The following is a 13,465-nucleotide window of genomic DNA, read 5'->3' on the forward strand; positions in this document are numbered from 1 at the left end:
GCAGGAAATATGCCACACAATGATGGAATAAGTTCTCAGTTTGCAGACTTTGTTGTCAGGGCAATGAGTAAATACATTGCATTTTCTATTGAGGTGACTTGCCTCTCTCAGTCGAATGGGGCGCTGTTGTGACCGAACGGGAGTGGGCTGCCGTTCTACTTGCGAGGAACAAGAAAAGGAGGCGGGCGGAAACCGGGGTGACGTGCTTCGTGCTCTATGACGTACTTTGTAACAGAGTCTCTGCCGTACGAGGCCCGAATTTATGACGTCAGTTTTTTTTTCCAGTTGGACACAATTGATCTTAGATATTTGTGAACATTTAGGGGGGCTGGATGCAAGCCTACTGTGTCCGGCAACTCCGGGCATATTAAAAGCTACGAGTTGTAAAGATTTTAAACCCTAGCCGCGAAGTAACTTTCCCTAGTATTTGTAGTGTAAAAGTCGAAATACGAATTATCCCAAGTCCACGCTGTGATCGGGAGCAGTTGGCCGCCTTTGAAAGGTGAGTCGGCCGTGGTTGTATGGTAATGGCGGATGTCGCTCACTAGAACTCCTCGACAGTGTGCGTCTCACGAAGGAAGCTAAGGTGGAGTTCGCTTAATGTCTCCCCCGTGTTGCTGACGTCTCTTGACGCGTCCAACCAAATGCCAGTGACAGAGTTGCACACATTCGTTCACCAGAGACTTGAACTAATTCGTTCGTCCTGTGAAGCAGGGTGGCCAACTTGGCTCACGCGTGCCTTTGCTAACTGTCAATTTGAGCGCTTTAAAGTGAAATCAAGTGCTTTTGGGTGGGAAAAAAAAGCAACGTTGGCCAAGCGCCTCAACCGTTACCACGCCGCTTCAGCCAATTGTTTTTGCGCGTTTTCTTTGACTTGGAGACTTGTTTTTTTCGCACAAAATTGTTAGGCACATCAACTTGTTTTACGGGAAAAGGAAGGTTGATTAAGCACGTCACAGAGTGCCATAAAATGAGGAAGTGGAACTTGTGGCTTGAAATTTTAGACATCAAGACACTTCAAAATAGAAGTTTTTGCAGTTTTTTTTGTAATCTGATGGATTGATCACTAAGGATTCCCTTTTGTCCTTGAAGGGATTTTGCACATATTGTCTGGAAATGTCTTGCCATTTTTATACTGGCATTGTAGCTATGACTTTACTAATTGTTGGGAATTCCTCAAATCAATAATAATACATCAATGTGGCACTGAAATTCATGAACAATATTGATTTACAAAAAATATATATAATTCCACTTATGTTGTCATTTTTGTGTATCACAAACTTTAATAAAAAATGTTGTTAGATTTGTATTATTTTCATCATTGATTATGATTTTGGCTGATTTAAAATGAAAAGTGACAGGCTGATTTGAAAATTGCAGCCTAACTAGTTTTTGTTTCATATTTCATTCTATGTCAATTCTCTTGATACTTGAAGATGCTTACAAACAAGTCTTTTATACATAGCCAGGTAGTTTTGCATTTTAAAATAAACAATAATGCTTTTTTTTTTCAAAGTTATCATACGATGATACCTTTGAGCAATGTAGTGTTAGCCTGACTTAACCTTGGCTAATCTATTTTGGCATTTAACTCTTTTTTTCCCCAACAGTTTGTGTCTTTAATCAGTTGTGTTTGTTTAGATGTCACTTGGTAGTTCTCCAGTGACCCTCGTCCAGCTGCCGGGGGGCCAGCTACAGGTTCAAGGCGTAATCCAGTCTCCACAGTCGTCGGTCATTCAGGCCCCACAAACGCATACCTCACAGGTCAGATCATGGCTACTTTAAACTAATGTTATGCAATAGTGACTTTTGTGTCCCAAAAAAATGTGTCCTATATCTTCAGTGACATGGTTCTTTGAGGCTTCTCAATTTCTAAAGACATTTTATGCCTAAAAATTCAAATGAAAACATGAATAAAAAACATTTTTAATAGGAGAACCAAACTTTTTAAATATCTGGCCGACTAGTACAACAATTCACAAGGAATCTCAAAAAAGGGTGCTGAGAATTTTAGTGACATTGATCAAAGTATTTTAAGTATGATTCACACATCTGTTTTAACAGTAAAATAATTAAATGTAATTTAGCATAGGGCTGCTTTCAGTTATATCAGTCTTGTATGATGCTAACGACTCGTTTATGCTAAAGGGATCAGATAGTGAAGATTCCCAGGATTCGTCGGAAAGTGGAACAACGCCACAAAAGACCCGAGAGCTCCTGGCCAGGCGACCATCTTACCGGTAAAATACCAAATCTTGTCTTCTGGAAAACTCTTTGCATTCAAGAAAAACTCAAGGTTTTTTTTCTGTGTTTACCTTCCATTAGAAAAATCTTAAATGAACTTTCATCGGAGGGCGTTGCACACAGCGAAGGGAAGGACAGTTCGACAACCACAGGAGTGTCTGGTGTTACTATACCTGCACCCATCTATCAGACAACCACCGGCCAGTACAGTAAGGAACACGACTTTTATACAATTTTACTCCATGAGAGGGGGATTTGTTCATGTTTTTTTTAATGCAAACAATTTGTGCTAATTACAGTTACCGTAACTCCCAATGGAACAATCCAGCTGACAAATCCAGGACCTGATGGCATTCAGGAACTACAGGTTGCTATGGCCAACCCTACTGGAGGGCAGCAGGGCACAACCATCCTTCAGTATGCTCAGACCCCTGATGGCCAGCAGATATTGGTACCAAGTAACCAGGTAGTTGTGCAAGGTGAGGATGTTTGTTTTCAGTTATATAGTTGCCTTATTTGAAAGAAGTCAACCATAGAAAAAAACTGGGATCATATTTTGGTTATCCAGTTTAGATTGTATAGTATAAAGAAAATTGTTAATAGCTGTTTAATACAGTAATTCAACATAGAGGCCAGGAAAGTTGCGGATATCGTAAGGAAAAATGTGAATGACCGTCTCAAACTAGAATATCATTAATATAGAAGTCAAGAAAGTTACTAACCTGGTAGTACTGTTTTAAAAAATATATATTACACAAGATTTTCCGTGTTATAAACCTGTATTATTTTAAAAAAAAAAAACTATCCATATTGGCATGCCAGGAAAACTTGTGAAGCGCAAAGTAGTGAGGGATCAATATTGCCGTCACACTAGTCATCAGTTTGAATCTTCTCTTTCTAAGATGCAGGGGGAGAAGTCCAGACATACCAAATTCGTTCAACGCCAACATCGGGTTCACTGCCTCAGGCTTTGGTGATGGCCTCATCTCTGGGAATGTCTCAGAGTGCCAAAAGTGAGGATCCAACTATGAAAAGGGAAATTAGACTAGCAAAAAACAGGTAAGGCACGGCATTTTTGAACCTTTATAGCAAAAGGGCAGAAATATTTTCATGTGTACTTACCACTTTCGTTCCACATCACAGGGAAGCTGCCAGGGAATGTCGACGAAAGAAAAAGGAATATGTCAAATGCCTGGAGGGTCGCGTGGCATTGCTTGAGAACCAAAACAAAACCCTGATTGAGGAACTGAAAAGTTTGAAGGAACTTTATTGTGTCAAAACAGGGTAAAGAGTTTGAATGCATAGACATTGTGTGAGCGGGAAAAGCTCCGCCGCTCTTTGGATGCCGCCGTCATGTTCCTGGGAACGCTTCAGGTTGAGATCCACCATCTTTTTACTCTGCTTGATATAATTAAGAAGATATATATGCATATATATATATCTAAGCAAAATGAATTTGGACTTTTTTCCAGCTAATTTTTTTTATGAACTAATACTATAACATTTATAGTTGTGTATATTTTTAAACTGGGAGGTTTGAAATGATGAGTTTTTGCTTTTTGACTCAATTGCTAAGTGTTGTTCAATTTCTTAATGTTTTTGTCATTTAAAAGAAAAAGTCAGTTGCTTTGAATTCTGCTATGAGAGCATTTACAGAATTGACTCTTAGTTCTATGTGAACATATTTGATACACAGAAAAATATTTTTCCCCTCCGAATAAGGAAATGTTACAGTGTTCATTCCTTATTTTTATCAAAGGGATATAATGCAAATGTCATGGGATTGTCCATTAATGTCCTTGACAATCTGGTGAAGAAAAAAAATTGCACTGTGTCCGAGTAATATTTTATTTCATCATTGAAAGGGTGGAGCTGTGAGACAGTGTATGAAATGTTGCTGATTCTGTAAGTAAATAATATATATTTTCACTTTGGTTTTGGTAATCATTTTTGGCTGAGGTTTACATCTTAGCAAAAAGTAGACTATCAAGTCAGCTGAATAAATGTTATCAAACATGATTTTCACCGGTGCATGGTTGGGTCCAAATAGCTTAATTGTGCTGTAATTTCCCTCCCTTGAAAAGATTTACATTCTCATTCATATTTTAGTTATATTTTCTTGAAGAAGTCCCACTCAGAGTCATTTGATAGAATAGCCCATGATATGTGGTCGTATCACTGAAGTCACTGGAGCCTCGATGTGTTGTAGGTGAAGCTGAGAAAAGCCTGCTTTCTCAAGATCTTTCCATGTTGCTCTTGTAATCATACATCCATCTCCAATGTAGGACCATAATGGTTCCAGTGTGTATTGGAGGAAGAATGTCCAGGTTGATGGCTTTGACACTACGTGTTCCATAAAGAAGAAGGCGCCACCCTGAAAAATGGAGAAATTAATCAGCTTTTTCCTCATTTAACTACGTCTGTACCCATCACCAATGTGTGGGATCGATTCCTGCCCGGTGGTGGTGGTATGATTGTGAGTGCGATTGGTCTCTGTGTGCCCTACGACAGATGGATCTAGGGCTCCCTGTGACTTTTGTGAGTATGGTTGCAGTAACATTTTTTGACCGCCAGAGGGCAGAAAGCATTCCAAACAATCCAATGCACACACTAATTCTGCAAACTGAATCGACACGTGTTGGCACGCTCTAACCTACTTTCCCAAGTTGAGAATCCTTTTGCACTACTTTTAATACGAAACTAACCGTTTTCAGCACCCGGCGGATTTCCCGTAGAACCATCTTGACGTCCCTCACTGAACATAGCACGAGCGTGCACACCACCACGTCCACGCACTCGTCATCCAATTCCTTCATGTCTTCCGCAGAAGTGATCAGGAAGGCCTCGTATGTCAGGTGCGTGTTGGCGTCCATGCTCCTCTTCAGGTACGTCTCGAAGTGCGGGTTGGGGTCTGCGCAGAGCACGGTGCATCCGTACGGGTAGAATTGGAAGTTGGCTCCGCTGCCACAACCGATTTCGAGCAGGCGTAGCGAGCCGTCGCTCTTGGCAAAAGTGCATACTTTCCTGAAGAGTTCTTTCTTCATGCGATTCATTTTGGCGTTGTAGGAAAACGTGATCTTGTAGGCGAACAACGGGAATAAACGCTTATAAGCGGCGCGTAGCCCAAACACCTGTCCTAGGAGCAAAGGCAAGGTCAGCAAGGTGCAGAGGAACCTGCACGCTCTCAATAGACAAGTCCTCATGTTTGCTAGAACCGGTCACTAAAGTGCGCCTCTTTAGGAGATTAGGAAATGTAATCGCATGGTGGTACTGTGAACCTTGACCACAGGAGGGCGCCATTGCGTCAGAATCCGTGCATCAGTTTTTCATAAGAAATTTAGAAATATACTACCATGCATGTGGAATATGGGAGGAAACCGGAGTACCCGAATGTGAGTAAAATATTCATTCTATATTATAGAAAGAGGGTCAAAATTTTCCTGGCCCATGTGTCAATTGTGTCCTGCAGAGCAATAGCTTTGTGGCTTCCATTTAACTCTATAATTTTAACTTTATGTACCATTTTGCATGTTTTTCTATTTCCCAATTGTGTTTTAGTGATTTTCATGAAATGTAAATATCGTATAAATTGTGTGCAAACTCCAATAGCTTAAGTCCTGTTCTGTCTGCTATTGGCGGCAATAGATTGGACGTTTATTGCAATCATTTTTCATCTTTTATGAACTACCAAAACATAGACTCTGTGTTTTGGTGAAAGAATTAAGCAAATGATATTTTTGGAAAATATATCCAAAGTAGTGAGCACTGTCACTAAGGCAACAAACCATTCTAGCTATTTTACATTTGTCAGTCTGTCTGCATCTCTTTTCTCTTCATTTCAATGTTCTTCCCTCCTCAGTAAGTGGAAAGTTACAAAGATTTAAAAAAAAATATATATATATCCTCTTAGTCTCCGGATAATACATAGTACATAGTATATAATAAGCATCAAAGTGCCTAGCGATCAGAGCTATGACAAGAGATGGCCTCCAATGTCAGGTGAGTGGGCCACAAATCTATTTTATACCATAGCCCATGATGTGTGGTTTGTTGAAGAAGATGAGTGGCGCTTTCATATGTCTTAGTTTGAGGTCGGAGAAGCCGGCAGCCTCCAGATGTGTCCATGTTGCCCGGGTGACCTCGCATCCATCACCAATGTAGTAGCACACCGGCTTTAAGACGTGTTGGAAGAAATATGTCCACGATGACGCTTCTGCTGCAACGTGCTCCAGAAAAAAGAATGCTCCACCCTGAAGGGAAAATATAATAGAATAATTGAGGATGGTGACATAGCCAGTGATCATAAGTAGACAATTGCTGTTGAAAATGTATGGACTAATTTACACAGGCTTTGAGAACACTTTGGGAATTTGTCAGTCACAAACATATAATTGCAGCTTTTGATTTCCCGATTTTATAATCTGTATCGATATTGGTGCCCAATATGAATCGGACTATATCAGATTTGGTCAGAAGATTAGATAGGGTCCAGTGGTTGCACCAATCTGGTGTCCTACAAGTGCAGTCAGGTGCTTCTTGATTTCTGCAGAAATCTCATTGGTTAAAGTCTCTGGGCTGGATCAGTTGGAACAAAAACCTCTTGAGGACTGGTTTTCCCACCCCTGGTTTGGGGGCACCCATTTAACTTTTCAGTTCAGGTCACCCAAAAGAACAAGGAAGACCTCATCTGTTTTTAGTATGATACTTAGTAGTTGAGCACGAAATGAGCCCCACACAGTAGTACCCAAACCCTGAACACACAGTATTAAATCTCAGCAATATAAAATATAACAAGGCATATCCTCAGTTTATGATCCCAGAAGAGGAGCTGGACTTACGGGTCTAAGAATGCGGCAAACCTCCTTCAGGGTTTTGGACACATTGTCCACAGAGCAAAGCACCAGCGTGCACACCACCACATCCACGCACGAGCCCTCAAATGACCTCATCTCCTCTGCCGATGTCTCCACAAACTTGTCATACATGACATGTGGGTTCTCACGCATGTTCCTGAGAAGGTACTTGGCAAAGTGCACGTTGTTGTCGGTGCAGATCACCTTGCAACCGCTCGGGTAAAAGTGGAAATTGGAGCCAGTGCCGCAGCCGATCTCCAAAATTATGAGCTGTTGTCCAGGCTGCTTGAATTTGGAGAGCGACGTGAACAGCTCCTTCTTTGTATCGTACATCTTCTTGTTGTACAGTTTGGAGAGCCGGAACAAGAAACAAGGAATGACACGTTTGTAGAGTTTGTACAAGCCCACGATGTCCAGAAGGTGCAGGGGGAGGCATAATACTTGGACGATCAAAGTACAAAATGTCATCACCAAAGACATTTGGAATGAGGCTCAGTCGCTTGCTGTCATTGAGATACTAGCAGCGTAGTTAAGCTCGACAACGTCAACAGTGTCGCACATTTCACGACCTTTCAAAGTAAAAGACCAGTACGGTTATCACTTGACAGGTGCAGTGTTAGTTTTTACCACTCCACAAGTGCAGTATTTTGTATAAGTGCTGTTCTTTAACAACTGAGATGATGTTTAATATATTAGGAAAATAAAATGTCACTGCAATGAATACAACCAGAAACAGTTAGGGGGATGCTGTTTTTTTGTAAGTTGCATTGCTATATATGGCCACTAGAGAGCAGATGTTGAGCAAATAATCCATCACCATAAATCCTGTTTGCTATGCCTAACGAGGTCAAACCCAACTACAGTGGTGAGTGGTCACATTGATTTATGAGTGAGTCGTTCCCACGCGATGCTCGTAACTCAAATCATACCTGTATCAAATCAACTTTCCCAATTTAAAAAAAAATCCATTCCCAGAAAAAATAGAAAAACATAATTATACACCTCTATAGTATTTGAATGTGAAGAAAACATATTCTTCATACTCATCTGTGGAGACATGTTTCTTATGAGAAACATGGTGTTACGATGACTTGGTTCAATTCGTAATGTTTTAACGATAATGTAGGACTAAATATTGTCCTATGAAGCAAAATAGAATTTTGTTGGTCTCCCATGAATGGCAGGGAATGAGTTAATTTTATGCAAACATATCACTCCTAAAACAGTTTGCCTCTTCCAGAAAGTGTTGGCCATCCATTCCCAAGCTCTGTCTGTATCAAGTCCAAAATGGCAATCAAAAAGCCCAAAGAGCGCCACCTGCTGGAACACCGCCCCCTATGGATGCAGAGACTGCACTGAATGGGATATCTGCGCGCATTGATCCAGGGACGTGCAAGCTTGCAACGCCTGTGACCGGCGGAGAGCTCACTCCAGTGAAATCCTTTGACTTTTGGAGGACTGACGCTTCGACCTTCCGCATCCACCAAATTCAAGTGGTGGACGTCCACAGGCTGCGTGTCCGCCGGGGCTTCTCGCCCCCTTAATTTTTTCACTCTCTCTCGGCGTTGCTGCAGTCTCGCTCCCGCCGTTCAGACTGCAGGCATTTGCCGACACTCCCTAACAATTTGCCCAGAGTCATCAATTATGCAGGGCAGCCGCGCGCACGCCGAGTCAAGATAGCAGCAGCAGCAGCAGCATCAGCGGTAGCGGCATCAGCATCAGCATCAGCAGCAATATGGCGACAGCCGCAGTTGCTCCACACTTTTTTCGCCACCTGCATTCCTCCGGACGCTCAGAGGATTCTTGTTAAGCTGCGGGAAAGTAAGTAGACGCCACGTTTTTTGGGGGAGGGAGGAGGAGGAGGGGTGGGGGCGGCTTTGTGTCGTCGTTGTCGGCTGTCCGACTTTGCCCGCTGACTGCATCCCAATGCCGCAGAGCGCTCCCCCTCTCTCGGCATCCTTCCCGTACCCCACAGTGGAGGCTTGGCTTGGCAGGTGCTGCCGTTAAAACTCTCTCATCTAGGGCGTTCGTGACAATAACACGGCCGACAGCAACGCGGCGGCGGCGTCTGTCGACGATACGTTTTCCGCCGGATGAAGCCAGTCAGCATGTTGTTTTGGGGTGTTGGCCTGCATGTTTAGGAAAGACATTAAGCGCGCTCTGTCCAACATACGCAGATACAAAGTGTGCTCAAACTTCTCTCATTGGCCGCAATGGCTCTGCTTCTGCCATTTTTTTCCAAGGGACGCATTTTTACATCATTGTTTTGATTTGACTGGCCACCCATTACTCCATCTTCTTTGCACCATTGCACCCCCCCTACCCCTACCGCCGCCCCCCCAAAAAAGATGCGTCCTTACTTTAGGAGTCCTCATCGGCGACAGTGGCACCCCCTTTTGTTCATCTTCTTATCCATCGGGGTGTGGTAAATAGCCCTGAAGAAGATTATTTATAAATGTAGGCTCTCTGAGGTGTGAAATGGGTTCTGCTGATTTGGGCTGCTTTAAGTCGTCGGGATATAATCGCTGCCCTATATGAGTTAGTGTGGTCCCATAGCAGCAATATACGGAAGCACACTGCTGCAGTAGGTCATTTTAGACTTTGGCTGTACGACACCTTGCCGATTTCCCAATGTCTCTTACGTGATTAAGAATAGTCGTTCACCCCCGCATAGGGTGAGGGACTATTTTGGGGTTTTATTATTATTTTTAACTCCTGGCTTCCATACCAGTACGTCACATTTTGGATCGTGTATGCCTCAATAATATGAATTTATGTAACAAGTGCAGTCTATGTGATGTCTTTTAATGTTTCTTTTTATTATAGAACATGATGGTATTTTTTACATAACTGTAACCTTAGCAACTCTCATTGACAAGGCTAGATGTCGAATTCATATGATTTATTTATATATATATATATATATATATATATATATATATATATATATATATATATATATATATATATATATATATATATATATATATATATATATATATATATATATATATATATATATATATATATATATATATATATATATATATATATATATATATATATATATATATATATATATATATATTCAGACATTAGTCAATATATGAATTATATCACACATTTTGGTGTGTATGGGAGGTTGTGTTAGGCCAATTTTATTTGTCACACAGACAGCCCTGTTTGACAAAAAGTAAAATAAAAAGTGGGGAATTACTGAATTTGAGTCCACAAGACACTATTTTAGTCCCACCGGTCATTAACTAATTATTACAGAAAGCTAATGATGCAATGTTGTGTATGCCACACACATGCTGCCATGATAGATGCTTTACTTTTTTTGATGCTTTTAGTGGGTGCTCAAACAAAATCCACACCAGGACACATGATAGAATTTCATCTAATTTCAAAATGTGGAATAATAGAGCAAATCCATTGCAGGCTGATGTAACCACCTTCACAAAAGCCATATATACGTAATTTAAAAGGAAAACTGGAAAATGTTACGATACAACTCCCATGCCTTGTTTGAAATAAAATAATGATATTACCTCAAAGTCATTATAGTGAAAAAACAAATTGATAAAGTAAATATAATGAATGAATGACAAAAAAACATGGATAGAAGCAATAGCCAATGCATTCATTCATTCATTGTCAATTTACAACTTTGGTAGAAGTCTGAAATGACAAATAATTATAATAACCATATTCTAAGAGTGACAAGAGTAACAAAAACTGGTCAGCACATTTTTCTAGTCTTACGCAATTTTCAGATGTGACATCGCACATAAATGTGATGAGATTTTAACCTGAAAATGTACAACTTTTGAGTGTTTGAAATATGAGTGTAATGTTTATATTGTTTCTTGATGAATGTGAGGTTGAACTTTTTAAAACAATTTATTATGCTGTGATACAATCAACACAAATACACATTGAATACAATCCTCCTTAATGAAACGCCCAATGAAATTGTGTGTACAAGCTTGACGGATCATCATTATATTATCCTAGACAGTGTACATGGGTGTCCCTCTGCTTAAAGTGATTGCTACGCCCCTTCCTCTTTTGGACCAACTCCAATCAGATGTTTGCTAAATAGCCCAACGGATGGCTGGGAGAAACGGTTTTGTGTCAAATGATGGAATGCAGACAGTGGTTGGGTGCGGGTGTCTTTCCCTTCACAAAGGACACGGGGACTCGCTGAATTCTTTTTGGGTGACAAATGAGGCTCAGCGGTTTTTTTTCTGTCATCACTGACCCACATGACTCATAATAAATTTAGTGTGAGGCTCTTTTGATTGATGATTCATTCTAAGTTGTCTGTCTGCTTGGGTCGTTATCAAAAAAGGCGGAGGTCAAATTGCATGGTGGCAAGATGTCCCATAGACTGATCAGCATATTGACTTTACAAAACATTAGCCTACTAGCCCTTCCACTGCTTTTTTGCCCGTTGTGTAGTTACAATAGACAGGGGATACGCACTACTGGCTATGCTTCAGCATCCCGCTTGAAATCACCTTGAAAAAAAGATCAATGGGTGGAAGGAGACTTGGAGGTTGTACCGAGGTTGGATTACTTGTAGTACAGTTCGTTCCTCTTCTGGGTCATGATGATGGTTTTCGGCGGGAGGGCTGGAAGGTTGAATTTCGCGTCTACAACATTTGTACTTTGCCCAGTATGGGGAAAAGAGAGCTGAGAGAAAAGGCTTATAGATCAACTTTTCCACATACAAAGTCGGGGGGAAAATATTGTGTATGGGCATGTTGTTTTAGGGCTGTTTGCAATGATGAGGAAAAAAAAAAAAAAAGCTTCACTGGAGTATAAGTCGCATTTTTTGGGTGGGTAATTTTGTATTTCATAAGAAACCAGGAATAATACTATTAAAATGGAGAACTAGAAGCTTATTTGACATCTGTTAAGATAGTAGGTTTTCAGAAAATACATGTATAACAGGCTGTTGGTGGTCATAAAGAATATAAAATACATATAAAATTCACACTTGAGTATTAGTTGCAAGCCCAGTCAAACTAAAAAAAGTGCAACTTATAGTCCGGAAAATACGGTGCATGTATGGCAGAACAAAGGAATGTTTATGGTTGTGAAAAATAAATAGTTTGTATTCCTATTTAACTATGTCCTTTTTATTGAACCCCTTTGTCTTTCAGAGCTCAATGTCTGCTATGGAAAATAAATAAAGAGGAACTAGCTGCAGGATGAAAACATGGCCGCACCCATTCTCGCACCCCCAGGACCTAACAGCTTCAAGAAGTTTACAGCGGAGTCGCTCGCTAACATCGAGAAGCGCATCAATGAAGAGAAAAACAAGAAACCAGCCAAACCCCGGTCGGACAGCAGTCACCGCGACACGTCAGACGAGAATGAGCCCAAGCCCAACAGGGACTTGGAGGCTGGGAAGAGCCTGCCGCTCATCTATGGCGATATTCCAAAGGGCATGGTGACCACACCGCTTGAGGATCTCGACCCCTACTATGTCAACCAGAAAGTTAGTCACACATTCATTCACCCACTCACACACACTCTGTGCAAAATCTATCTAACAAGGCCTCTGCTGCATACCGTATGGGAAATTTATGCTTTTCAGGTCAAATGATTGACATGAAGAAAATTGCGTTAACTAAACACCAAAATTGGGAAGTGTCAAAGGTGTAAAAAGCAGTTTAACATTTTATTGTGAAGGTGACAACATATAAAATGACTCATTTTAACTCAGTGTAACTCACAATTGTAATTTTGCACCGTGAAAACATTATGTAAAAATGTAAAAAGTTATTTCTTTCACCCGGTCATAACTTCCATTTAACTTTCTGTCCATATTGAACAGAAATATACTGAATCTCAAGTTCTCACATCTTAAAGGAAAACAAATTGGAGCTAATTAGTTCATGTGTCTGTCATTTCACGTCCGCTATAAGCAAGTAAAATCGGATAAATGGAGGATTAAACTGCTCAACATATCACGACCTCACACGGGTTCGTTTTGGAGGTTACAAAGCTGGATTTATGCCCTGACACTAAGTATATTTGAGGTTTGTTTACAGCTTGCCCATGTTAAATACGTATAGGAATGGACAAGTAACAAAATTATATGTGGTAAAATTTTATTTGGATGAATACGATAAGGTCTTAATTGCAATCACCCCAAATTATGCCATGATGGACCTCACAGTAGCCCTGATAGTGAGGGTATTAAAATCTAAAAAATGGCCTTTGGACATACCCCCAAAAATTCCATGTCCTTGCCTCAATGGTTGTCACTTAATGGGAAGCACTGTTATGCCATTTCTCTGTTGCCTGTTTTGGTGCGATTTTATGTTTAAGTTTGGTTGGAAGGCGAGAAA

General features: G+C 40.7%; 4 protein-coding genes across 9 annotated transcripts in view; 2 read left to right on the plus strand and 2 right to left on the minus strand.

Annotated features, from left to right (window-relative positions):
* The first annotated feature begins 186 nt into the window (after window positions 1–186).
* On the plus strand, window positions 187–4,266 carry atf1 (activating transcription factor 1). Of its 2 annotated transcripts, none has more exons than XM_077725779.1 (7): window positions 187–502; window positions 1,645–1,767; window positions 2,152–2,243; window positions 2,329–2,456; window positions 2,547–2,726; window positions 3,150–3,306; window positions 3,391–4,266. In XM_077725779.1, the coding sequence occupies exons 2-7, from the start codon at window positions 1,645–1,647 to the stop codon at window positions 3,533–3,535; spliced, it is 825 nt and encodes a 274-aa protein (XP_077581905.1). In that variant the 5' UTR covers window positions 187–502; the 3' UTR covers window positions 3,536–4,266. The 2 variants fall into 2 exon arrangements, with proteins under 2 accessions (XP_077581905.1, XP_077581906.1); XM_077725780.1 differs by having other exon boundaries at window positions 3,156–3,306.
* On the minus strand, window positions 3,917–5,478 carry LOC144202778 (thiol S-methyltransferase TMT1A-like). Its single transcript, XM_077725781.1, has 2 exons — window positions 4,953–5,478; window positions 3,917–4,621 (listed from the first exon to the last, which is right to left on the minus strand). Exons 1-2 carry the CDS (start codon window positions 5,448–5,450, stop codon window positions 4,388–4,390), a joined length of 732 nt encoding a protein of 243 aa, XP_077581907.1. The 5' UTR covers window positions 5,451–5,478; the 3' UTR covers window positions 3,917–4,387.
* scn8ab (sodium channel, voltage gated, type VIII, alpha subunit b) overlaps window positions 4,912–13,465 on the plus strand; it is a 36,587-nt gene continuing 28,033 nt past the window's right edge. For 2 of the 5 annotated variants that reach the window (XM_077725767.1, XM_077725765.1), the window contains exons 1-2: window positions 8,465–8,921; window positions 12,272–12,609. In XM_077725767.1, the coding sequence (XP_077581893.1) occupies window positions 12,328–12,609 (282 nt within the window). In that variant the 5' untranslated portion in view covers window positions 8,465–8,921; window positions 12,272–12,327. Of the gene's footprint in view, window positions 5,133–8,464; window positions 8,922–12,271; window positions 12,610–13,465 lie in introns of those variants that run through there. The other 3 variants (XM_077725769.1, XM_077725768.1, XM_077725766.1) reach the window with 2 other exon arrangements.
* Window positions 6,014–7,716, minus strand: LOC144203324 (thiol S-methyltransferase TMT1A-like). The gene is made up of 2 exons (XM_077726713.1): window positions 7,086–7,716; window positions 6,014–6,497 (listed from the first exon to the last, which is right to left on the minus strand). The coding sequence occupies exons 1-2, from the start codon at window positions 7,578–7,580 to the stop codon at window positions 6,264–6,266; spliced, it is 729 nt and encodes a 242-aa protein (XP_077582839.1). The 5' UTR covers window positions 7,581–7,716; the 3' UTR covers window positions 6,014–6,263.

The sequence above is a fragment of the Stigmatopora nigra genome, chromosome 10 (genome assembly GCF_051989575.1).
Source record: "Stigmatopora nigra isolate UIUO_SnigA chromosome 10, RoL_Snig_1.1, whole genome shotgun sequence".
Taxonomy (NCBI): domain Eukaryota; kingdom Metazoa; phylum Chordata; class Actinopteri; order Syngnathiformes; family Syngnathidae; genus Stigmatopora; species Stigmatopora nigra.